Consider the following 26,626-nt stretch of genomic DNA (forward strand, 5'->3'; position numbering starts at 1 on the left):
TAAATTTAAAAAAATAGTTAAAATATTCTTAAATATTTCCATACCCTTATTTGTATAAATTTATATTCATAAGCGTATACGTGTGTTGTTAACAATTTCTGGTAGTTTTGTATTTACTTGTCGCTTTTCCAGCAGTCGAGTAAAGAAACCCTATAATTCGATTCGAAAGTATAATAAATTAAAGGTTCTTTTAAACGTTTTATTTAGTTTTATTCACATTTTAAAACCGTTTATTACATAAAAAGTCTTGTGTAATTTTTCCCGATCCAGCAACGACTGTCGCATATTTAAAACGTGACGCCCATGTAATTAATACTGTATGATTATAGTAATAATTGACTTGGCTGTATGTGATATCCAAAAAATCGATCTCTTGAACTTTGTTCCACAAAACATTGAACTGGAAAAATAGTTCAATTTTTCTCAATGTGTTCGTTTTATATTATGATTATGGTGTGCTTTTTTCAAAACCCTAAAATGAAATTAATTTTTTTTTAAAGATGTTATTAATTTTAAAATCCTATCCTACTAAAGGGCATTTGTATGTCTCTCTCTCTCTCTCTCTCTCTCTCTCTCTCTCTCTCTCTCTCTCTCTCTCTCTCTCTCTCTCTCCCTCTCCTCTCTCTCTCTCTCTCTCTCTCTCTCTCTCTCTCTCTCTCTCTCTCTCTCTCTCTCTCTCTCTCTCTCTCTCTCTCTCTCTCTCTCTGTGTGTGTGTGTGTGTGTGTGTGTGTGTGTGTGTTTGTGTGTGCGAGTGTTTGTTTGTCCCTTAGCTTACCACCGAAATGTCCCGATCAATAGCAGAAAATCCCGATTCGTTAGTACGTCTCGTGGTGGTCAGGTGTATACTTGTTTCTTCCTTATACGAAGTAAACCCAAAAACGATGATTAGCCGTGGAATGTTGAAATTTTGTATTTATAACTGTTGTAACATCTAGTTGTGCACTTCCCCTTTTGATTGTAATCGACAGGACCAAAAGTGTCCAAAAAGCCCAAAATAAAAAAAAATTGGATTTTGGATTTTTTTTAACTGCGGTAATCAGACCTCATTGAGAGCTCTTCAACGAGATATCAAAAGTGGTATTAATTTTATTGGTATCTTATTACGTTGAACCAGTGATGTAAAATACAATTAATTGATATTTTTAGGACGGTTCATATATTTTGTAGTTACTAGTAAGTGCGGAAATTATTTTTTCTTTCTTTTTTCTGTTTAGCCTCCGGTAATTACTGTTCAGAGAATGAATGAGGATGATACGTATGAGTGTAAATGAAGTATGGTTAATTGAAACCCAACCGCCAAAGAACACCAGTATCCACGATCTAGTATTCAAATCCGTGTAAAAATAACTGACTTTACTAGAATGCGGAAAGTACTGTACTGTTCATAGTTAAAGTTTGGTTGTTATATCAATGAACTTCCTTAACGATTTAATTCATATTTTCCTGAAAAATTCATTTTATTCGTTTCACTGTTATCTAAATATTTTTTTTCTTTTATTTATAATAACATTGTGATTCCAACAGTACTAAACTTAAATTCATAAAAATGGTTCGCATTGCAGATAAAACAATTATATTATATGCTGGTTTTTGAGAGGACTGTTATTAAGGTTTTAGTTAAAAATTATTTTTTTTAAAATTGTATGTATTTTAAATATATAAAATATGTTTAGCTGTATTAATTAAAATCATTCAAGAAAATTTTATCAGACGTTTTATTTATTATACAATTGATAATAATTTTGATTCGAAATTTGTAATTATAATATTTTACGTCTGCATTTCTAAATCTAGGTATGCATCTAATGCTTTATATAATGCGCGCTACACATTCGTTACGTAATTACAGTAAATTAATTATTACGCCTCTTCTTTTTATATCTAATAACTAAACACTCCATTTGATGTAGACGTTTAGTGATTTATTATTAAGTGGTCCCTTTGTGTGATACTCTTCATTATTGTAAATGAATAATCACATTTTATTAAACTGAATAAAAATCAAATAATTGATTATTTGACAGAAGTGTCATTTGTTATATTTATGTTAAGTGTATTTTATATAAAAAAAGGTGCTGAAAAACATTCTATGGCTCTTCAACTATTATTTTATTATCTTTTATCTCATTGTATGTTACAAAAACCTATATTATATTTTTATATATATGTATTCTTTTTGTTATTTGATAAGATTGAGTGGTATCATTTAAGAAGAACCTTAAGATAACCGTGTAAAGTATTAGACTATTCTAGTTCTGGACATATTTTATTTTTTATCGTCTAGTGATCGATTCAGTCATAATGTAATTTGTTATTTTGTATTATTCCATTCGCGATGTGGTTGACATAATGTGGTTTTTCCCTGATATTAAGAATTATGAATTAATTATTTATTGAAGTGTTAAATAAATCGCAATAAATTTTTATTAAAATTTTATGTGATACATCATGTCGGAGACGTCTTCATACAAAAATTTATTTTTTTCGGTCAGTTTATTTATTTTTTTTAAATTAATTTATTTGTTTGATTTCAGTTATTTTTGTTTTTGTAAATATTTGTTTTTATTTAAAATATTATACGAGGCATTTATTAAAAATGAGATTGTCATTAAAAATTTAATGCCACAATTAGATTATTGATTGTTTTTATTTTTTAATTAATTATTCATTATTGTTATTAAAAGTTTTGGTTTGATTGCATGGATAATACAGGACATAAAATTTTAAATAAATCAATGAGTGACTTTGTTTTCATCTTCTCTGTGTGTCAGTTTTTTGTCTGCAATATTTTATATTTTTTTAAAAATAGTTTTAATTTTAAATAATTTATGTATTACGTTTTAATGTTTAATTAAATTTCTAATTTTTTTTATTAATTTGAAGGTATTTATTTTAACCTTAGTTATTGAAATTCACAATTTTTGTTTCGGAGATGGGTTTCTATTTTTTCTTGTTTAGCCTCTGGTATTTACCGTTCAGATAATACTTCAGATGAATGAGGATGATATGTATAAGTGTAAATTAAGTGTAGTCTTGTACATCGACCATTCCTGAAATGTGTAGTTAATTGAAACCCAACCACCAAAGAACACCGGTATCCACGATCTAGTATTCAAATCCGTGTAAAAATAACTGACTTTACTAGGACTTGAACGCTGGAACTCTCGACTTTCACCGGAGATGGGTTTGCTTATTTAAATGTGAACGAATTAAAAAAAACAAAAACAGGATTAAAAATTTAATCTATTTAAATATGCATATTTTCATTACAAGATTTTTTTCAGTTCTATCTTCTACTTTTGCCGATGAATTTCAACGTAATAATCCGCTTCAATTATCAGTAAACAAATGTTTTACACACGTTTTTACTTAGCTTTTCAAATTAACGTGGTAGTCTTTTTAAACGTAATAATTCTTGAAGAAATAGCTATTACTTTAAAAAGTTGATAACTGGAATATCTTTAGTCAAAAACTCGTAAATGTTCGTGACATGAATGAGAAAAAACTAGTTGTTAGGTTGTCGCTAAGGTATAATATAACGTTTTTCTTGGTGCATCTTACGAAACGTGAAAAAGAAATAACCTAACTGGACTTTAAAAAATTATAATGTGATTTTTAGGGAAGAAAATAACATACTCGATCTTTTATCATTATTATAAAGCGAGTTATAAGTCTAATATTCGCAGATAAAGATTTACCAGAGTATTAAGCTTTTGATTTTTAATTGTTTTGATATATTTTGCTGAGCAAGAGTGAATCTTACATGAAAATAAAGTAGAAATAGTAAAAAAAGTTTTTTATTTTTTTTTCGAGTTTTGTTACTGTAGCATGCATTACATTTTTTTATTTTGTTTATTCTAAGTTAATTTATTATTCCCAGCGTATTAGTGATAATTTGTTTAGTAATAATTTGGGTTATAAATTCTAACCTCTGTCCCTTGTTATAGATTTTTTACCCTTCACCTTCCCGTATTCTGAATACTTTTTTGTAATTCAGTGGAGATTAAATTGCCTGGCTTTATCCTATAAGGGAGCCTCGATGGTTTATCTGGTATCATGCTAAACTGGTAAATTAATGGTCACGGCCCCGATCTTCGGCAAAGGTCTGGTATTTCATCGCTTATCCGTTCGTTAACATCTTATAATGATGTGTGTTCATTAGCCCTCGGTTCGAAAGAGTCGGACGTTAAACCGCATGAAAAACATTCATCCAGTAGGAACTTTAGTCAACAGGCAATAACCTTATAGTTTTGCAAGTCTCCGTTCCCGCTAGATTATTTGAACGGTGCACTTTTCCGTAATCTAGGATTACATAAGATAAGCCACCGGGTTGGTCTAGTGGTGAACGCGTCTTCCCAAATCAGCTGATTTGGAAGTCGAGAGTTCCAGCGTTCAAGTCCTAGTAAAGCCAGTTATTTTCACACGGATTTGAATACTAGGTCGTGGATACCGGTGTTCTTTGGTGGTTGGGTTTCAATTAACCACACATCTCAGGTATGGTCGAACTGAGACTGTAGAATACTTCACTTCATTCACACTCATACATATCATCCTCATTCATCGTCTGAAGTAATAACTGAACGGTAATTCCCGGAGGCTAAATAGGAAAAATAAAATAAAAAATAAAAAGGAAGCAACAGATTACTGATCGTAGATTTTTTCGTTCATCGGTTTGAAGAAAAATATTAAACATTTTAATCTCCTTCCTAAAATTAAAAGCCACCCGTGAACAGGATCAGGCTCTTTTTCTTGAAATTGAATGGTTTCATAAAACTCCAACCGAACTATTAATTGCTCAGAAACCGTAATTCCTTTGGGTTAATTAAATTAATAAGTTACAAACTTCTGTAGATTTATGCGATTTTTTTTGTGGATTTTATTTCGTTGAGATTAGCGAGTGTTACGTTTTTGTCCGTAAAAATAGCTTGCTATAGTAGCTGTCTGACATCCTAGTTCGATCAGGTTAGTATTTCTTTCAGTAATTGCTACCGGTAAACCAGATGTTTTACGTACAAAATTATCCATAGCCTTTTGTAACGGTTTATATAAACATTATATTCTCAATTAAAAAACCCTTTACGGTTACGTTTTTATTAGTATGAGATTTCTTCATCTGTTGTTTTTCGAACAGAATGTAAACTTTTAAAAAAGGACGTTGAATACCCGAACACCAAGAATTTATGTATCGTGAAGAAGGATTGTGCGACTGGCTGCGGTCGTGTTCCGTAATCGCCTAACTCAAAAGCAACTTTAAGTCTTAAAATTATCAAATAAATGGTAACCGTTCAGATTTTCCAGAGAAATCGATACCGCTGTTCCGGAACAGTTTGGTTTGCTTTAAAAGACCCAACCGGGATTTTTTTTTTGGAAAAAAAATGTTTTCCAACCGATGGTGTTATTATTATTGACATCTTGTGAAAATGAAATTCTTTTTTCTTGCAAAACTGCGGCCCTGAAATATTTACCATTACATTCTCCACTTTCCTGTTTCATAATCCATTAAATTTTCGTTTAGTGTGAAGCAGATAAATATTCTGATTCAGTCATATCTCTTAGAACTTTTTTAGTAATCTAATCATCATCTGAAATATCGTTCAAAGTGCCCGGATCCTGTTGTTTTCTTTGGACGCCAATTTTAATAGCTTTGGGAATAATGTGATAGGTTTGGTTTTTAAATCTTCTTGATCACGGTATCTGATAATAGTTTTTAACTAAGGTATTTACCCATTTATGTAACATTTTATTTGGCAATATTCTAATTGCTTCGATCCCGTTTGCCAGTGCTTTCTGTGACGAGAGTTTTTCTGGTCGTTCTGCAACGAATTGCTAATTTTTTTTCCAATTTCTGGTATCTTATCGTTAATTTCATTATAACCTTTCAACAATCCATATTCTACTGATAAAAGTTACTCTGATTCCCGTTACTTCATGAAACGTAACGGTTTAATAAACCCTTTGATCTTCTTAGTTATTATTCAGTATGTTTGTCATGATGTAGATGTTGGGGGAAAAATTATTTCATTGTAGTTTCAGATATGATGTGCATCCAATTTTATGTTCTTTAAACATTTTGAAAATTATTATGGAATACCCGATATGTTTTTCCTATCTTCTGAGAACGGTGAAGCAGTGTTGTAGCTGGTTTTACAGTAATAATAATCGTATTGAGTTTTAAAATAGCAGTTATTATAATCACATTAAACTGATTGTAGCATGAAGTTTGGTACTCTGTTCCTGTGACGTCTGAGTTCCTCCTGTTGTGACATGAGTTTAGTTTTGATTAATTCTCCTTATTCTACTATGACGTTTTTCAAAAGTTTATTTTAAAATATTTTTAAGTTTCTTAAGATTTTGAATCTTAAAATCTTAAATATTAATAAATCTAAATATTTGAAATGTTTGAAAAAGTTCCTCAAATGCAGTTACAAATAAATAATTCTGATAAAAGAAGAGCGAGAATTTTAATATGTTTGATTAACCGATTTTAAAACAGAATAACAGTGAAAGGTTAAGAGCAGAATACTTATTAAAATTTAAAAACTTGCAACGAAATAGATCTGACATTAGTGTTTAAAAAATTATTGAATTAATTTCACTCAGGAAATAACAATAAGTTGTTCTTATATTAATTATAAAAAGATAAATTGTGTTTTAAATATTTTTCATTCAGTAGTAATACAACGTTTTAGGTAATTAAACAGTATTCATTAAAAAAAAAAAAAGAATTTTTTACTTCATTTAGTAAACTATGCTGTAAAGAAAACTTTACGAGATTTTAATGCAACATTCACGTACCTGTTAAATCATTTAAAAAAACAGAATAGCCTGTAACGGCTTGAATATTTATATTTCACTTGTGTTTTTAATACACTTATTTAAGGAAATGGACATCGAGCGCTCCAAGTGGTTAGGTAATGAACCCCGAACGCTTAATAGCATAAAAATAGAAAAATATTGTTAATAAATGTGGATTTTATTTTAATTAGTACGAATAAAAGTTGAATTTTTTTCTTTTAATTGTCGGTCTTAACTGGTTCTTTATCGTCATTGTACTTTAAACACGCCCTTTATTTTTATAGAATATTGAAGAAAAACAGATTTTGTCCAAAAGTGAATTATAAACGTCGTAAAAATTGATCCGGCCGGCCTCTGTGGCGCGAGTGGTAGCGTCTCGGCCTTTCACGCAGAGGTCCCGGGTTCGAATCCCGGTTAGGCATGGCATTTTCACACACGCTACAAATCATTTATCTCATCCTCTGAAGTAATGCTTAACTGTGGACTCGGGGGTTAAAAAAAAAAAAAATTTGATCCTAACTTTGTAACTTCTAATAGCTGACTCTGATTTCGTCAAACAGCTAATTAGAGAACTCAAAAATTAGTTAAATTCTTATCTCTGTTTCGTTTTTGTTACAAATTTATCATTAAAAACAGTGAGTTTTATTATAAATCGGTAGATAAATATTTTTACGGATCACAAATTAGTTTTTCAGAGGTGAGTTTTATTTGATTGAAGCGCTCTTGCAGGGAACATAACGGCAATTCTGTGAAAATTGAGAATTGTTTGTTAATTAAATGTTCGTTCTTAATGAAATTTTTGCTAGTAGATTACCACTGTAAAACTAGCTAGAACAAGCTTTCGGAAGATGGGGAAAACATACCCAGTATAACTTCTTACAAAATGTTTAAAGAAAATAAAATCTTTTCCCAGTATTTCAGTATCATCGTGCCTTTTTTTAATATAGGTCCTTTCAACCGATTTTTGAAACCTCCTATTGTTAATAAGCATTAATTAACTTATTTAATATAATTTTTTTTTTCAGTTATGATTTAAGTATTTCGGTGCATTGAGAATAAATTATTTGCTTCGTAATTTGTTGAGAATATTTTTTCTACTACTTGAAATTTACACTTGATAAACATAAATTTCCATTCATTTATATCTTGTTATTTTCTTTTAATTATCACACACGAACTGATTTTATTTCTAATAAAAAAATTTTTTTTTAAATTTAATTTAAAAAAATTGAGGCTATCTGCATAAGAACAAACTTAGTGTTATCATTACGTACGAGTATTTAAATTTCACACTTTATTGTAGTTTTTTTTTCTTACAGTACTTATATTGTTAGTGTATTTATATTATTTTTATTGCAAGTTTGCTTGACAGGTTTTTAGTAATATTACTAAATTCAATTATAATATTATATGAGAGAATGTAGTTAGGAAAAAATTAAATTTCCGATTGGTTCTTTTTCGTTTTTACGCCCCCTCCACATTTTTCATAAAAATTACTTAATGCAATATGTTTTGTAATAATTGATGAATAAAAACATTAGATAAATAATGTTCCTGCGCAATACCGACTAAACCTGTACCCTGGCTACCCACCCGTCCTGGTACAGGTGATGTGCATTACATCAGGAAGGGGGGAATACGCCCTCACACACATTCAGACCGTACCTCACAAGATACCAAACATCAGACTAAAATCTCATCACACACTCCACGACATCCAATAATCACTCAGAAAACATACCTCACGCCACACATTCCACACTTCACATCACATCAAAGTCAGACACATCCAATCACATAAACAAACACTTCACAGACAATCGAACACTACAGCATACTTACCTCACGGGTCACCATCGGACGCGGGAGCGGAATGCCCACGACTTCATAGCACCCAGGCGATCCCCACATGTACGGGGAACCCCCTAGGCCTTCAGCCGCGTGCCTGTCCGCCCCCGTACCCTCCGACGATCTCTTCGTCTACCCTTGCGAGACTCTTCCCAGACGTACAGCTCCTCCGTGATCTTCCTAGCAAACCTTGCTACAGCCGTCCAGTTTTCTGCGCTTTCCAACATGATCTGCTGTAATTCCTCTGGAAGGAACATTTCCCTTCTATCTGGTGTCCAATATTTTCCTCTTCGCATTATCAAATCGGGGGCAGCGAAAGAAGACGTGATATGCTGTCTCTTTCTCGTCTATATACACCGGACAACTAGCGGAATGATCTAGCTTAAACCTAAAAAGGTATTCTCTAAACCCCCCATGGCCCGCTAAAAATTGTGTGAGACAGTAATCTAGCGATGGGCCCTCGCACCAACTTCTGAGGTCCCCAATTATGCGGTGTGTCCGTCAGCCTCTAACACTAGTGTCCTACGCATCTGCCATTCTCCTCATTTCTTCCATAATGGAGCTAGCCACTCTCCTTTTTTCCGCAGGTGTTAACACCCGTTGCTCTTTAATCTTCTTCCTGCGAGTGATCTCCTCCTGGTCGACAGGTAATATTCCCAACAACACTTCGATTCCCTTTCGAGAAACCGTGCGATATGCGCCTGTAATACGCAGGCAGCTTCTTTTGTGTATTAATTCGAGACCACCACTGTATACGCCGTATCTAGTGACACCTCCCCATATCTCGGCAGCGTAAAATAACGTGGAGTATATCACTCCAGATAGCAGTCTTCTCCTCTGCTGCTTCGCTCCCCCACAGTTCGGCAGTAATCTGGCAACCAGACGCATGACTTTTTCAACTTTCGAGCAGGTCTCCAAGACGTGGGTGCCGAAACACATCTTGGCCTCCACTTATATGCCAAGGTATTTTATCGCAGTCCTTGAAACTATCCTTTGCACCTCAAGCACCATCTTCAGTGTTGACTTTCGCTTGGTTATTGTAATCGCAACAAAGTCCGTCTTATCTGGAGCAATAGTTAATCCGACTCCTGCCATCCAGGTTTTGATTGTTATGTATGACTCTTGTATCCGGGCGATGGACTCTCTCAGGGTACTCGGCTCTACCAGGATGGCCAAGTCGTCTGATACCGTAGTAACCCTCGAACTCAATAAAAATAACCTAATAATACATTAAAGAAAATACACTAACATGCTGTTTTATACTGGTCATTTTAAACGTTCTACATATTAACATATTTTATACATTGAAAATATTAGCAATAAAAAAAATATGGGCTCGCTTCGTTCGCTAACCTTGACTAAATAACATTTATGTTTTAGTTATTTATTTGCATACTGAATTTATTTAGACAATAGATTCAGTAATTAATTAATGAATTTATTTAGATAATAGATTCAATAATTAATTACTGAATTATATTTAAATAATTAAAACATTACTTTTAATTAGCGTAGGTTAAGTTTGGTTAGATTATATTTATTATTTCTCTGCAAAAATCTCCAAATACCTGATTTAGAAGAATTCTGCCTCTATTGTACTTTCTTTTTAAAAATGAGGACTCGTCTATTTCTACCGTCATTCCTGGACTACTTATCTTTTTTGGGTATTTGGGTATTTTAATAAATGATCACCATATACTCCTCGCTGAGGTACATTTCCAGTCCGTTATTGCTTCATTTGACTAACTTACGCTTGCTTTGCTCGGTACCTATCCTTGACCGATATAGAATGCCCAATATAAAGCAGGATATTAGTGTGTTTTCTCTAATGTTTTATTCATAATTTATTATAAAACATGCTATATATTTTATATGAAAAAATTCGAAAAAAGTGCGGGGGGGCGAAAAACGAAAAATTACCTTCCGATTTTTAACCTAAAAATAGTGTTTGAAATTTCCTCTTAAGAAAGGCGTACAAAATTGTTTCTTTGATTATTAAAATTTTATTAATTATAATTAGAGACCGGATTATATGCAATATAAAACTCTTGAAATATGCATGAAGAATGCTTAAAATATTTTAATGAAAAGTGTTAAGATATGCAACTTTAAATAATAAAAAATAGTAATTTTTAGTTTTTTTTATTTCAAAATCAGCATACAATTAGTAAGCAGTTGAATAACAGATCGATAATTAATAATTATTTAACATTTTTCTACTTTTGTAAGCGTAAACATTCAGGTTCTGTTCCAAATGTTGGGTAGAAAGATTGAGTCTTTGATCACTCAAAATATTTTTATAAGTGGAAAAGGATTGTTCCACATTCACTGAAGTAACTGGGCAATATTTGAATTTGGGTGCTATGTTAGCACTTATTGCTTCTGGCAAAAGTTCACTTGTTCCATTAATAAAACTATCAATTTGACATAAAGGTTCAAAGCCTGGGTTATTGTTCAAAATGTTTTCAAATTTTTCTTTAAGATTACACGGGAATATCTATGGCAATGCGGAGTTCATTTGGCGGATTTTTTATTCATTAACTGAATAGATTCAGTCAACGCCAAACCATGAGTTTCAAGCTTTTTAAAAATGAGTGCTAATCACACCTATGTTTTTTTTTTTATACTAGAATCTTTAAATGTTTCCTTGGACTGACAAACTGCCATAGCCACTGCACTATCAAAGCCGTTTACTACACCTTTCACGGCCTCGAAATGTTCATTGTAAAACGTACAGCTTCAATCCACGTTTCCCATCGAGTTACCACTGGTTCGGGAGATAAAGGCACAATTGGCGGTTTTTCTTTATAGGCCTTATTGCGAGCAGGTGCCTTAAGAAACATTTTCTTTGTTGATTAAATCAGTTAATTTACATTTCCAAACGTACTTCTTGAGCGAGTCAATGTACTCCGTGGGCAAAGCACGTCAGATGAATCAAATTGGGATAAAATACTTGGAGGGCTTTGGCAGCCTTGATCATATAGGAATCAACATCTGAAAGAAATATAAACACCCATTCATCTGCAGAAGATTCAGGAAATATTTTTTTAATACATTCATTCACAAATCTGGCGATCGTAGAATGATTTGTCTTTTCAAAGTCTTTGTAGGCCACCTGATAGGAAGAAGAAGGCTTCTAGCTTTAATGCATCGACAATTAAATTCGCAATGTAACGGCCACAACTATCGGTAGTTTCGTTAGCTGAAATCCAATTAATGCTATCCTTTAGTTTATTGCGTATTTCTTCCAGAATATGTAGGTAAATTGTTGGTATGTAATCGTTACGCATTCTTGATTCATCTGGTATATTTTGACTCGAGCAATAGTTTCGTAGAAAATTTTTGAATGTAGGATTTGTAAGTTTGTGAAGAGGAATATTATTTGTAAGGAATGCTTCACATAAATCCATGCTTTTTTGTTGGCTTTGGAAGTGAAATCACTGCTACTTGTCGCTTTTATAAGTTATTCTCTTGGATTGGGCCTTTCTTTTGCAATCCTGCAATATGAAGACTTGTCTTGAAGGATAAAAAATGAGTTACAAACTAAATTGGAAAAAAAATTACGTTTGCAGTAATCAAAAAATAAAACTGAAAAATGTTTAATTTCAATTTAAAATTAAAACTAGAATTCAGTCATTGGTGATATAAACTTTATTGTTGAGTTCTTTATTCAAGTGGTTGTTAACCGCCCCTTAAATTACTTGTGTTCTTCTCTGAGACTTTTCTTGTAAGTAGTTCTCTTGTTTCTCTGTCTTGTAAGTAACAGTTCTGGACCAAATCATTATTATAGATACATTTTCTACAAAAGGAGCCCCAAATTGTACGTGTTGTTTTAATTCGTTTCTCATGAAATTTTCACTGAGTAAATTAGAAGAAACTATTTGCACGATAGGGAAAGAAACCCCATATGAAATTAAAAAAAAAAATAGTTCAGATAAAAATGGGTTTCAAATTTTGTTTTTTCAATTTACACCAGATGAAATTTTTGCTGAAGTTCATACTTTGTTAATAAAAACTTAGTTTTCTCAAAATAATTTGAAAATTTTTTTTCTTATCGTTGAAATTCTCTAAAATATATTTTGAGCTTGTAAATTTTCCAAAAGAGGTTTTTCCAAAATAAAACTGAATATAATCTTTTCCTATATTTTATTAATTTCATTTTGTAAATATTATCCTGAGCGAGTAAATTCTTTCACTTATTTTTCATCAAGAGGTGTTTGTCCATTAGTAAGTATTTCAAGTAAAAACATAGCATAAGTAACTAATTAAGCTCATTCTACAAGATTTGATGTACCATGTTTTATCGTTCTTTGTGTATACCCTGTAATAACAGAAAAATAGTTATAAATTGAGATAAGTTGACACAGTAATAAAATTGTAGTGATATATTTTTTATGAAATGTAAAAATTACTTGAAAACAAACAACATTTTTATATATTTACTGTCAAAACTTTATTTATGTAAACCGTATATGAATAAAACGCTACGAAAATTTACGTCAACTATCCATCTGCTTAAAATAGTGAAACAATAAAATTTTCTATTAAGAAGGCTAACTGCTTAATAATTCAAATTCGGTTGATGCTAACGTTAAGCCGTATCATCTCATTTTTCCAAGTTTTCTATTAAAAAAATAAAATTTTCTCAGTTTTTTAATCCGTGTCACCCTATGAGACTACATCAGTTAATGAGAAAAAAGCATTTTTAAATGTTTTTACACAGCTAAACATAAAAAAATATATTTTAAAAAATTCATCGGAGTAATTTTTTGTTTTATTAAAATTATAAAAAAAAATTACCCATGATTGTACCAAAAAATGAATTTAAGAAAGAAAAAATTCTAAGCTTATTTTTTACTGATGTTGAAAGAAAATAATGTTACCGAAAGTTAGTAACCTCCGTACACTATGTTTCTTCCTCATTTTACTATATGTAATATCTACAGACTAGATATAATAGAATTAGATATCCGGTCTAATAAATAAAATAAAAAAACAAATTTAATCTATTTCCTTATTTCATTTTCGAGAGCCATGAACAGTTGTTATTATTTACAAAACATCATTTCATCGACTTTAAATATTACTACACAAAAAGTACTGCTATAAAATATGACAGACTCTTAGATTATGCCTTACTTTTCATCAAATAATGCTGCAAACATTTACGTTAAAAGTGTCCACAAAGTTCAAATTAGAATGGTAAAAGAAGCATTAAGATTGTTCAGCTAATATCGGTACTAACACACGGATGTACTGATTTTTATACTAAAAATCACAACGTCATTTTTATACTTAAAATTGTTTTTTACAAATGATTTTAAGTATAAAAGAATATTAAGAATATTAAGTATTAAAGAATATTAAACTGCATTTAGGGTAAACTAAGTTATGAATTGTTAAATAATAAATTGCCAAGGTTATTCGGTACCGATTTAAGATAGTTTTAAATTATATAAAAATATAAGGCGATTCGTGTAAAGCATTTAGTTCTGACAAACTATAATTAGACTGTATACATTCACCTTGGTACGATTTTATTAAATGCACACTTATTACTAATTTTTATTGTCTATTTTATTTTTTTAAAAAAAAAGAAGATGTCTGCATATAAATTAATCTACGCTGTAGATAAGGAATATATTGTGACATTTATGTTGTCTAACTTATCGTTAATTTGATAAGTTAATTATCATTCAAAAGTTCAAGAGTTGGAATTTCGGGAAAAACTCAAAACTTTTCCCTTTTTTACTTCTTTTTTTAATTATTAATTCATCTGATAAGCGTTAACTTTCTGCTTAGGTATAAATATTCTACAACTTAGATATAATTTAATTATCTCGACTTGAATTACTGTAAGTAATTTGTACTTTTTGAGAAAATCTAAGTATTTTTAGATATAGAACTCTGAGGGTTTAAGCAATTTTGCTCTTGCTCAGCAAAAGCAAAACGCTTTAGAAGTTAGAAACGGATCTTGATGTACTGAAAGCAATGAATGATTGGAGGATATTTTTTTGGGGTAAATTTAACCTTGTACCTAAATAAAGTTATCTTGAAATTGCAGGGAGATAGCTGTACTCACCATCCATACGTATTTGCTTATATCACATTTTAAAACAAACTTATTTCTTTAGAAAAATCGAGTTAGAAAATATTAACTTGTACCACTTAACTATTTTGTCAAAACGTAAACCTGAGGATCGCAGAAACTTTATTGTTTCACTTATGTTATTGGAAAAATATCTTAGATGACAGAATCCAGGAATTTCTCAATCAATAGTTGATAATGAAAATTTTTTATTCTCCTTTTACAAGTGTTAAGGAGCACCTTGAATTTCAAAGGATAAAGAATCTATACAAAATAATGGTGTATTTTTTATAAGAATTTTTATAAGGCGTTTAAAATATAAAAATTTAATTATATACAGAATTACCAAAAGGTAATCTTTTTCTATTGGATGCAATTACAAATTTGAATAGTTACTTTAAAAAATTGAAGAAAAAAATCAAATAGATTCAAATCTATCACGATCATCGGTTTTTCAGCGTTAGAATAAGAAAGGTATTGTTACACGAAGGTGTTGTTTCCAGCGTCCTATTTTTTTGTCGGTGTAGGGGAAAACTTTTATAGGCACCATGTGGTCTCGAGCCCCACGGTAGTGTGCTTCTACCTACTAAAATCCTTCCCACCTCAACATATGATGCCGGGCCCATCTTACGGCAGCTGACCCATCCGATTCGGATCCTACCATAACGTGGGGCTTACGAGTAACATCCAAAAACGTTTTACTTAATTAGGCTTCCTCCGAAAAAATAAGTTAGGGGTATACACATATGTAAAATGATAAAGGTGAAACAGTAAACAGTAGTAATTTTTAAATATGAGTATTCTTTACTCTAGAATCCTTCTAATGTCAGTGGTTTTTTACAAGCGCGATTAGTTGGTATGATATTTTATTTTATGAGAGCCAGCTACCCGCTTTCAATAAGCCTTTATTTAATTTAAAAAGCGTTCAAAAGTAGGAGTTAAATATTGTGGTTTTAAAATCTTACATTTAGTTACGTTACTTTTTTGTATAAAAATTTAATATTTTCGCGCCTATTTTTAAAATATTTTTATTGTTTGCTATTATCGTTTAGTTGTGTACTGTTACCTTAACATTTTCGAAAATGTACCTTCGGTCTTATTGGAATGGAATCCGATTGCAATGTAATAAGACCGATATTTTTTTAATTTTATTTCAGACCACGAAAGTACCCTTTTAAAAGTATTAAGGTACAATAAAAAACTAAACGTTTAGCTGCAATAAAAAATATATTTAGCAAATATTCATTTATAAACTGAATGTGATGGATCATGCGGAATGCAATTTTATAAACATATTTTTTTGTGGGAATTTATCCTCAAAGGATCACTTTTAGTTTAGTTTTCTTTTTTCTAGAATTTCTTCCTCTGTTCTAATTTGATTTTTTTGTCTTCTTCAGCTCATTTCCAATAGCTGAGCCGTTTCTGTTGCTCAGGTACGTTCAAATTGTACAAGAACTTTCTAAAATCATCTCTGTTTGGAAACTTTGCTGTGTTAGATCGAAGTTTATCATTTCAGTTTTCTTTTTTTTGGTGTAACTTGGTGGTTTTTATATTTGCCTGTTTTATCAAAGATTTATTTTTTCTTTCTAGATTCATTCATCTTCATATGTCCAAAAATCTCAATCTTCTTTTGTACAGTCTGTTTCTAATGTATTGATATTTTGATAAACTTCTTTATTTTATCTAGTTTATAACTATTTTGTTCCTGTTTAGCTCGGTTCTCCTTTTTATTTTTAATAATTTTTGTAGAAAATTTTTAAAGTAAACTGTTTTCATACTGTAAAGAACGACAGGTTTAATTACGGTACTGTCTAATTTTGTGATTGGTAGATAAATATTTTTTGTTATAAAAATCTAGTTTTTATAATTTTGTCAATATACTCTGTAAGGAATTGTTGTCTGTTCCATTATTTTTTATTATTTCTTCTAAATATTTAAAGGTTTTAGTTGTTTTTACTCTTCCAAATTCTGAATAGATTATTTTCTTATTAAAATTTTTAATATTTGCCATGGTTTCAGCTTAGGTAAAAGAAATTTGTTCAGCCTGTTCAGATCTAATGTTTAGGTCTTCAATTTAGGCAATTCCAATTTCCTCTGATCCCGCTAAATCGTCAGCTAACGCTGAACATTTAACTGTCATCTCCCAGTTTTTAAGTGCCCAATCTTAGTCCTTTGTTATTCTCCTCCTAAAACGTTTTCATAATTTTATCTAATACAATATTGAAAAGTTTGGGTAGACTAGACTATCTTCCTGTTAATCCTTGATTTGGAATATTTTATTGATTTCTCCCCACAATTTAACTTTAATCTATTAATATATTAATTTAACTTGAGACCTAATTTATAAAAAAAGACATATTATATTGTTTTTGTTTTTTTTAATTTTGAAAGTTAATTTTGCGTTTCAAAAATAATTTATGAAAATACTTAATCATTCGTAAATGTTATAAGGTCAATTTTATTTTTACCAACGTTTATATAAAATTATATAAGAAAAAAAAATGCTTACAGACATTATAACCGTAGTACTAGTTCTTTGGCTTTTTATCAATGTGAATCCTAACAAGTTGTTATCCAATATGAAAAGCTGCTGTAATCTACTTATTTTATTTGTTTACTAACTCTTTCCCAAGTCCTAAAGAAAACGAAAACATAAATCTACATTTACGGTATTTACGATTAGCCTACTTTTGTTTTTAATTTCTTTATTATTTTTTTCAAAAAATGTAATTTTTTTGTTAGCTTATTATTTATTAATCTCTTATCGCTCTTAATTTCTTTTTAACAAAAAAAAGTTGTCTATCTTAAAATTAAACATAAACAATTTGTACGAACTTTAGGTGACGAAATTCAACGTCGATCATCAGTTCGATGAACTCGAAATTACATTTCCTTGGTTTTCACTTCGATAAGGAAAATCTTGACGGTGTAAATAAACACGAGAGGGGAAGATTTCGCAAAGATGTTCCAGGAATGTAAACCGATCGTCAATGGAAAAAAATCAATATATTTAAATTAAAAAAAAAGTTAAAAAACAAAGGAGATGAAGTCTGATTCCAACCGATGTGCCTTCTCCTAAGATCCAAATATTTCATTAATTAAACTTTTCTTTGGCTTAACTCTGGGACCAATGAATACAAGTACCCCTTTCTACTTTTTAAACAGTTTTAACTAGAATTTAATTTAGAATATGGTCTACCTTTGTATTTTTTTTTTTTTAATTTTAAACGTTCTCTATTTTTTAAATTTATTATTACCACTTAGGGATTATTCTCTTTAAAAAAAATTATCCTATTGCTTCCCTTTGAGAAAGGAGCCACCCCAAAATGGAAAAAAACTTTTTTCACAATTTCAAGTTTTTAATGCTCAAAACGTACTTTTTAAAATAATAATCACTAAAATAACTTAATACCCCTTCTCTTGAGGAGAGGATCCCAAATTATTAAAAAAATTGTAAATTTATTGTAAATTCAGATTTAATTTATTTAAAACCAGTTTTAGTGAATATTTTAATCATTAAAAAGCTCCTGAAATTTTCAATAAATCGTAAACATATTTTTTCTACGGATCTATTATTATAACATTTGAATTACGCGGCTTGGACCTGACCATAATGAGGGTATTATGAAACCGTTTTTCATTACAATACAGATGTTAACCGATTAAAAGCCTACTCATTTTAATCGTTGACCGACCAGTAGGTCGGGTATTATTTAATGTATCAGCTGTTTTTTTTTTTTACTCTGGTTTTAATTCGATTTAATAGTTGACAAGCAGAAGTTAATTTGAAAGTTCACCGACAGGTAAAATAACTAAGTTCATCCGGAGGTCTCGGGTTCGAATCCCGGTCAGGCATGGCAATTTCAGACACGCTACAGATAATTCATCCAGCCTCTGAAGCAATACCTAACGGTGGTTCCGGAAGTTAAACAAAAAAAAAAACAATTAAGTTTCTGTGTTACACTGTTTATTCCTTTGTTAATTATGTAGGATTTTGAGGAGGAAATGATCTTTAACACCGATCGATATTAAAGAAAAGTTAGAACTTACGACTAATGACCTATTGCCACAGAGCATATTGTTTAATATATTTTTCGAAAAAAAAACTATTCCGTAACTAATGTATTATTCTATCGTTGATTTAAATCAATATTTTCTTAGCTGAAGAAAAAATACTATATGCAACTCTCTATAATGGTCAATAATAATGCACTGCTGCGAACTTACTTCGCATTCGAACATTAATAGTTATTATAGGCTTTTTGTGTAATGTACTATATCGAAAGTACGATACTAAAATACTAAATTAAAAATTTTGGTTATTACATTATTTTGTTGAGCATTTTGGCTTGAAAATTTAAAATTAAAAAATTTAAATATAATCAAACTGTAATTTTATATAAAAATTAAATCAATAATATTAAAATTTATTATGATACATGTTTTTATTTTACGTCGATGAAGAAGTAACTGAAGTACACATTTTTGGTTGACATTTTGTAATACATTCGAATTTGTAAAAAGAATACATAATTCGGGTTATTGTTTTTCAGTATAAAGGGATTTTTTTTTTCATAAAAATACAAATAGAGCTTAAAATTATTGAATTGAAAAAATGAATTTCATAACTTGATCACCTTAACCGAGTAAGTTATGCAATTAAGTGCCGACTTTTTTACGAATAGTTGGTCTCTTTACAAGAGTTTGGCACAAATTTCTCCTCTCTCCAATTCGTTTTAAGATTTCTTCATTTTTAATTTTACCGAACGACCTTTTGAGATAGTATTAAAGACGCGGGTAGTTAATATTGAAGTAATATATAGAATAATATAAGATTATTTATCTTTTTTTACGTGTAGTTTATCTTTTCTTGTTTAGTCTCCGGGATTACCGTTCAGATAATACTTCAGAGGATGATATGTATGAGTGTAAATGAATTGTAGTCTTGTATATTCTCAGTTCGACCATTACTGAGATGTTTGGTTAATTAAGACCCAACCACCAAAGAACACCGGTATCCACGATCTAGTATTCAAATCTGTATAAAAGTACTGCCTTTACTAGGACTTGAACGCTGGAACTCTCGATTTCCAAATCAGCCGATTTGGGAAGATGCGTTCACCATTAGACCAACCCGTTGGGTTACGCGTAGTTTATTTGGAGGGTAAATAATGAACTGGACCAAATTTATTTTTTCGTTATAATTGTATTTTTCTTACAAAATAATTTTGTAAGATCGATATAGATAATAAAATTGAAAATTTTTTGTATTCAAATGCTACTTATTTGTAACTTGAAAATCGTCTAATTAAAAGTACCGTAAACAATTCATGATCACAGTAACTTCTAAGTAAAATTAAACTAAAAATAGAGATGTAGCATTCGATTGATGTTTGCATGTATGTGTGGCTTTTTCTATAAAAATTGTATTTTAGGAATATAAATGATAGTTTTTTAACTTGTTAAATTGCTGTTTACGTATCTTGTAATTTTTTAGTAAAATTAGAAAAAGACGCGTTCAATATTACTTAATAATTTTGTATGTTTTTTTTTTTTAAGTTATTATTGTAGACAGTTTATTTTTACACATTATTATCCATTTTTAGTTTTTAGAAAATTGACTGTTTATGAAACACGAATACCATTGTTATAAACCATTTGTAAATAAATATATACACCGTTTCCTTTTTTTCTATAAGTGTGTGTTTTTCTTCCTCTATCTACTACTTGCATAATGCGCGCACGCAAAAAAAAAAGGCGATTTCATTTAGCCTTGGCCTATCTTACTATATTTTATATTGTGCTTTGTTATCGGTTGCGCGGCGTTTGGTCTGCCGGGCTGCGTCTGGGAACGGTCTACCCCCTCCTTTTCGTTGTCTCCTCGTATCTCTGAGCTTGTCGCTCTACAAGTTGCTTTCGTGCAACCGTACGCTAATCGATAATAGACAGTATCTCACCCACACCGCTTTGTGTCGCGCTTTTCTTTTTTCCACGTTTCCTTATTATAATACACAATCGGTACTGTTTACGCTTGACACAAACCTATTCGTATTATTACGTAATCCTTTATGTCCCTTCTTCATTACATGAAAAAGAAATCGTTTAACCGATATTCAAACCAAATTTCATATAAACTTTCAGACATATTTTTCTATCATGCGGTTGTCTGCTTTGAGGCAGGTCCTTTACATCGTGTTCTTTATTTTCCTCTCTTGCTTGCTAAACGTTTGAAGATGCTGATAGCTCCCATATCCTTTTAGACCGTCTGTAATTTTCAGACTTCTTTTTTTAACTTTCTGCCGATCTTTCTAGTACTGTTTTAATCAATCTTCTTTCACAATATGTTTCAGTCGGCTGGTTTTCCTGTTCTGATTCTTCCTCGTTACTAATTAATTTTTCACTTTGTCTGTCCGTTTAATCTTCTCCAATCTCCTGCTCTTTTAAAATCCTTTTTCTTATTTTTCAGTCTCCATGTTTCATACTGATGAATACTCCATACATTACAGTTCACTCACTAGACGCTTTTTCATCTCTTACCTCCATTTTATTTCATAATAAATATTTCTCTCCGTTAAATTTTCCTTAGCGTTTTCTGTTCTTATTTTTATTTAATTTTCACTTTTTGTTTCCTTCTGTTAACGTGATATTTATATATTTGCACTGTTTTACGTGTTCAATTCTTCCTTTTTTCGCACAGACTTAATCGGCTTATTTTCTTCTATTTTTATTACGTTTATTTTCTTAACATTTATTTTCAATCAAAATTTTTTCATTGTGCCTTCTAAGTCTGAAAATATCCTGTGTTTCATCTCCAAAAAAACATCCCATCTGAGAACCTTATACAATTTGTTTTCTTGTGAATTAACTCATTAATTTACCATAGAAGCTTGTAGGTGGAGATACAGAAGTGGAATTTTTGGAGTGTATGAAAAATGCATTCCTGACCGGGATTCGAACTCGGGACCCCCGAATGAAAGGCCGATACGCGACCGTTCCGACACGGAGTTCGGTAATTTATTCTCTTTTCGAGCACACTCATCCCTTCACCTTTTTCTAGAAGACATTTTGTCATATCTTCTATATATTTAGTGATGGGCAGCACCTTATTTCTTTCCTTCGGTCGCTCGCTTTGAGCATCCATCATTTTCGTATCCGTTGTCTGTTTCATATAGAATTCGTTAATTAACCTTCTATTTTCCATTAATTTATTACTGTTGATTCAGTGAAATGATTTATCTACATCTACATTTGTGCTGTACCACCATCAAAATAAAGGAACTGTATTTGAATCCCTGTTCAAGTCTTATGTACTCGACTGCCGATCGGCTGGAAAGTAGTAAGTATTACGTCATCTTATCCAGGTTTCCTGCATTTTTATCAGTCTTTATCGTTTTTTATTAATTTTTGCAAACAAAATACATTTTTAACTATTAAAATTCATTTTTTGTGTATTAAAATGTAATAAAGATCGGTTAAGAAGGGCAGGTCTTTTATCGTGGCTTCAATAGTATGAAATGTGAATTACATTCCGATAAATCCTTTTTAACCGTTTGTTTTCTATCAACCTCCAAACGAAATTAGTTTTCATCCAAGTTTTATGTCTTACATGTTAGTTACCATAATCGTAAGCTTGTAAGCGATGTGAATTTAAAAATTGCATAGCCATTCTAATGAGTAACAAGCACCCGGTGCCAGATTTATTAAAGATAATGAGGGATGAAGCGGTTTTCATTATCTTCTTCATTGAGCGGAATATACTATTTTGTATTTGCATGCCAAACCGATTACACGGTCGCTCTGTTCACCGCAGGGATTGATCTTGTAATGAACATCATTACTCTCAGCGGGTAGAATGCTACTCTTTTTTAACAAAATTTATACTAAGGGCTGTAAATGCGTCGCATTCATAAAACTATAAAAGATATTGTTGAAGAGGTAAATCAATGTACCCCAGTTCTGTGAGAAATAATACTCATTGCCTAATTTTACTAGAAGAAATTTATATCGGGATTAAAATAACGAAGCAGGAGGATTTGAAACAACAGATTAGATCTTGACTGGCAGGAATATGGTGTACGGATAATAATAATAATATGGAATACTGCTTGGCTGGAATATGTGTTGTAAATACTATGTAATCGTAGTCAGTAATATTTGCCTAAAATCTATTTATTTTCTAAATGATATTTCAATATCCATAATTTTCTCTTGATCTTTTCTTAAAAAAATATATTTTTGAAAATTACATTTTCAAAAACGAAATTTAGTTTTTCGAACATGGTACCGTGTGGAATAATAACTATTTTATATAATTAAAAAAAAATATATTACAATACGGACACAGTCATTTAGACTTTAACTTTTAACGAATAATAAAATGACAATTAATTTTTTTATATATTTCAATTATGGTAGTTTTATCATTTTAATCATAATTATATTCCTTTTGAAGATTGTAGAATAGCCGAAAGCGCTCGAGGAAATTAAACTGGAATTTGGTAAGCTGTTTTTTAAAATTATATAAAATAAATATTAAAATCTAAAGTCGGTTGGTCATAACATATTTATTGTGGATTAATTAATTTCATATTGCCCTGAAAAGAAGAAACTTTTTAGAAAAATTGTTAATTAAATTTTATTAAGTTTTCTTAGAGCATTGTAGTTAAAACGGAGTGGGATCAATAAATGAAGATTTACTCTTTTCATCTCGACCCCCGATCGACTGGAATATTCTATCTAGTAGTACTACATCATGGTAAATAAATAACTATAGATTGTCATTTATTGTTTTCCCACATTTTATCTTTGTTCCCTACATTAATTTTGACGCGCAAAATTAATTTTTTTTAAATAAACATAAATTAAGATCTGCCTAGGAAGTCGGTCAGTTTCAACTTTCTTTATCATGGAGTCAATTGTTTGAAATTTGACTAAATGAAAAAAAATGTATGAATATTGTTCTGATGTATGAGATTTAAGTACTTTTAAATGTAATTGTAGTATCATTTTAGTTCTTATAAAATTAACACTTTTTTAATTGCCATATAAATTACGGAGCGGGATATAGAATTACAGTTTAATTCTCTTGTTCTTGGCCACCGATCGTCTGGAATAAGTAATTTAACCACTACTTCATTATAGTCGATATAATTGTTTAAAATTTCATTGGCATACAAAAGTTGTGTAATTTTCCGTCTTTTTTGCTTCCTTGTACGAAGTAAAGGAGTATTGTGATAAAAAAACATTCGGTTTTCAGATTTCAACAGAAATATCCATTTTGGCCATCCCTGAATCCATTTTGACTAGTTTCGGCGTGACGTCTGTACGTAAGTATATATGTGCGTATATATCTCGCATAACTCAACAACAATTAGTCGTAGGATGTTGAAATTTTGGATTTAGAACTGTTGTAACATATAGTTGTACACCTCTTCTTTTGATTACAGTCGACTGTACGGATGAACTTAGTTATTACCTGTCGGTGAACTTTCAAATTAACTTCTGCTTGTCAACTATTAAATCGAATTAAAACCAGAGTAAAAAAAAAAACAGCTGTTACATTAAATAATACCCGCCCTACTGGTCGGTCAACGATTAAAATGAGTAGGCTTTTAATCGGTTAACATCTGTATTGTAATGAAAAACGGTTTCATAATGACCCTCATTATGGTCAGGTCAAAGCCGCCTAATTCAAATGTTATAATAATAGATCCGTAGAAAAAATATGTTTACGATTTATTGAAAATTTCAAGAGCCTTTTTAATGATTAAAATATTCGCTAAAACTGGTTTTAAATAAATTAAATCTGAATTTACAATAAATTTACAATTTTGTCCGATTTTTTAAATAATTTGGGATCCCCTCCTCAAGAGAAGGGGTATTAAGTTATTTTAGTGATTATTATTTTAAAAAGTACGTTTTGAGCATTAAAAACTTGGTTTTTTTCCATTTTGGGGTGGCTCATTTCTCAAAGGGAAGCAATAGGATAATTTTTTTTTTTTGAGAATAATTCCTAAGTGGTAATAATAAATTTAAAAAATAAAGAACGTTTAAAATTAAAAAATAAAAAATAAATAAAGGTAGAATATATTCTAAATCAAATTCTAGTTAAAACTGTTTAAAAAGTAGAAAGATACAGCCATAATTCTAAATCAAATCCGCGTAAAAGTTAATTGCTTTTATAAAGATTTGAATACTAGACAATAGATACAGGTGTACTTTGTTGGTTGTGGTTCAATTAACTGCACACATCTCAGGAACGGTCGAACTGAGTCTGTACAAGTACACCTCATTAATATGTCATACATATCATCCTCATCTCATTGGGTCCTTTCTTTTTCCTGTTTAGCCTCCCGTAATTACCTTTCAGATAATACTTCAGAGGATGATATGTATTAGTGTAAATGAAGTGTAAGTCTTGTACAGTCTCAGTTCGACTGTACCTGAGATGTGTGGTTAATTGAAACTCAACCACCAAAGAACACCGGTATCCACGATCTAGCATTCAAATCCGTGTAAAAATAACTGACTTTACTAGGACTTGAACGCTGGAATTCTCGACTTCCAAATCAGCTGATTTGGGAAGACGTGTTCACCACTAGACCAATGCGGTGGGTTCATCTCATTGGGCCTGGCGGGAGGGGTTGTTTATTCCTCAATAGACAGATTGGAACGTTCACATTAGGAAAAGAGAATAATAATTCTAAATAAACAAAGTTGTAATTTTCCAAGAAGGGGGTGAAAATATTTGGATAATTTTTTTTCAATACTAGTTAGCGTCCCAACTAATTTTTTACAATTACCAACACACGACATATGATTATTACAATTTATAAAAAACATATGAATATATTTTAATAAAAAGAAGTTAGTATTGAAAAAAAAATTAAATTTATATAATTAAATGGTCATTGAATTGTAAAATTCCTTTATATATTTAAATTACTTTTAATGGAACGATGCCATTCAACTTTTTCCAATTTGATTGCATGAAATTTCTACTTCTCTTTCTGTTACCCATTTCACTCATCCCTATAAACGCTCTATTTTTACTTCCTTGTACGAAGATACGGACGTATTGTGATCGCGAAAAATGTCGCTTTTCAGATTTCAACAGAAATATCCATTTTGACTAGTTTCGGCGTGACGTCTGTACGTACGTATTCATGTATGTACGTACGTAGGTATGTATGTATTTCGCATAACTCAAAAACGATTAGCGCAGTAGGATGTTGGTATTTTGAATTTAGGAATGTAACACCTAGTTGTACACCTCTCCTTTTGATTGCAATCGACTGAACCAGAAGTGTCCAAAAAAGCCCAAAATACAAAAGAATTTGGATTTTTGAATTTTTCTTAACTGCAATAATAAGCCCTCCTTGAGTTGAGAGCTTTTAACGATATATCATAAGTGGTACTTGTTTTCATTGATTCCAGAGTTATAGTCAAATAAAATTTTAATTAATAAAATATTTGGATCTTACAGTGGAAGGCACATCGGTACGAATCAGACTTCATCTCCTTTTTTTCTTTTAACTTTTTTTTAAATTTAAATATATTGATTTATTAAAATTATTAACTTCTGATTGAAAAATATGTTTATGATAATTAATAATTCAATAATAACAATAAAAAAAATATTAGAAGTTATTAATGAAATAAAATTTTATGTACTTTTTATTTAAAAAAAAAGTATATATGCAATTTAATAGGCGTACAAGGAAGTCATGTGATGTCCATATCAGTTTTTTTTGTCTTTTTTCTTGCTAAAGCATTTTTACGAACGGTCTAAGATATTAAACAACGCTTTACAAGTTGTTTAGTCGCAAGTGTAATTGAATTACAGATTAATTAAAAATTAGCCTTAATACTCTAAAAGATAATTATTATTATTT

The 26,626-nt window shown here is 30.5% G+C and overlaps 1 protein-coding gene across 8 annotated transcripts in view; it reads left to right on the forward strand.

Annotated features, from left to right (window-relative positions):
* The window catches only part of Ae2 (anion exchange protein Ae2), a 406,977-nt gene that overhangs the window by 251,899 nt on the left and 128,452 nt on the right, over nucleotides 1-26,626 (forward strand). The window contains exon 2 of one of the 8 annotated variants that reach the window (XM_075374017.1): nucleotides 2,193-2,488. The exons of the other annotated variants lie outside the window; for them this stretch is intronic. Within the exon in view, the coding sequence (XP_075230132.1) occupies nucleotides 2,450-2,488 (39 nt within the window). The 5' untranslated portion in view covers nucleotides 2,193-2,449. The remainder of the gene's footprint in view (nucleotides 1-2,192; nucleotides 2,489-26,626) is intronic. 8 annotated transcript variants of the gene reach the window in all.

Source organism: Lycorma delicatula, chromosome 8 (assembly GCF_047948215.1).
Source record: "Lycorma delicatula isolate Av1 chromosome 8, ASM4794821v1, whole genome shotgun sequence".
NCBI classification, from domain to species: Eukaryota; Metazoa; Arthropoda; class Insecta; order Hemiptera; family Fulgoridae; genus Lycorma; species Lycorma delicatula.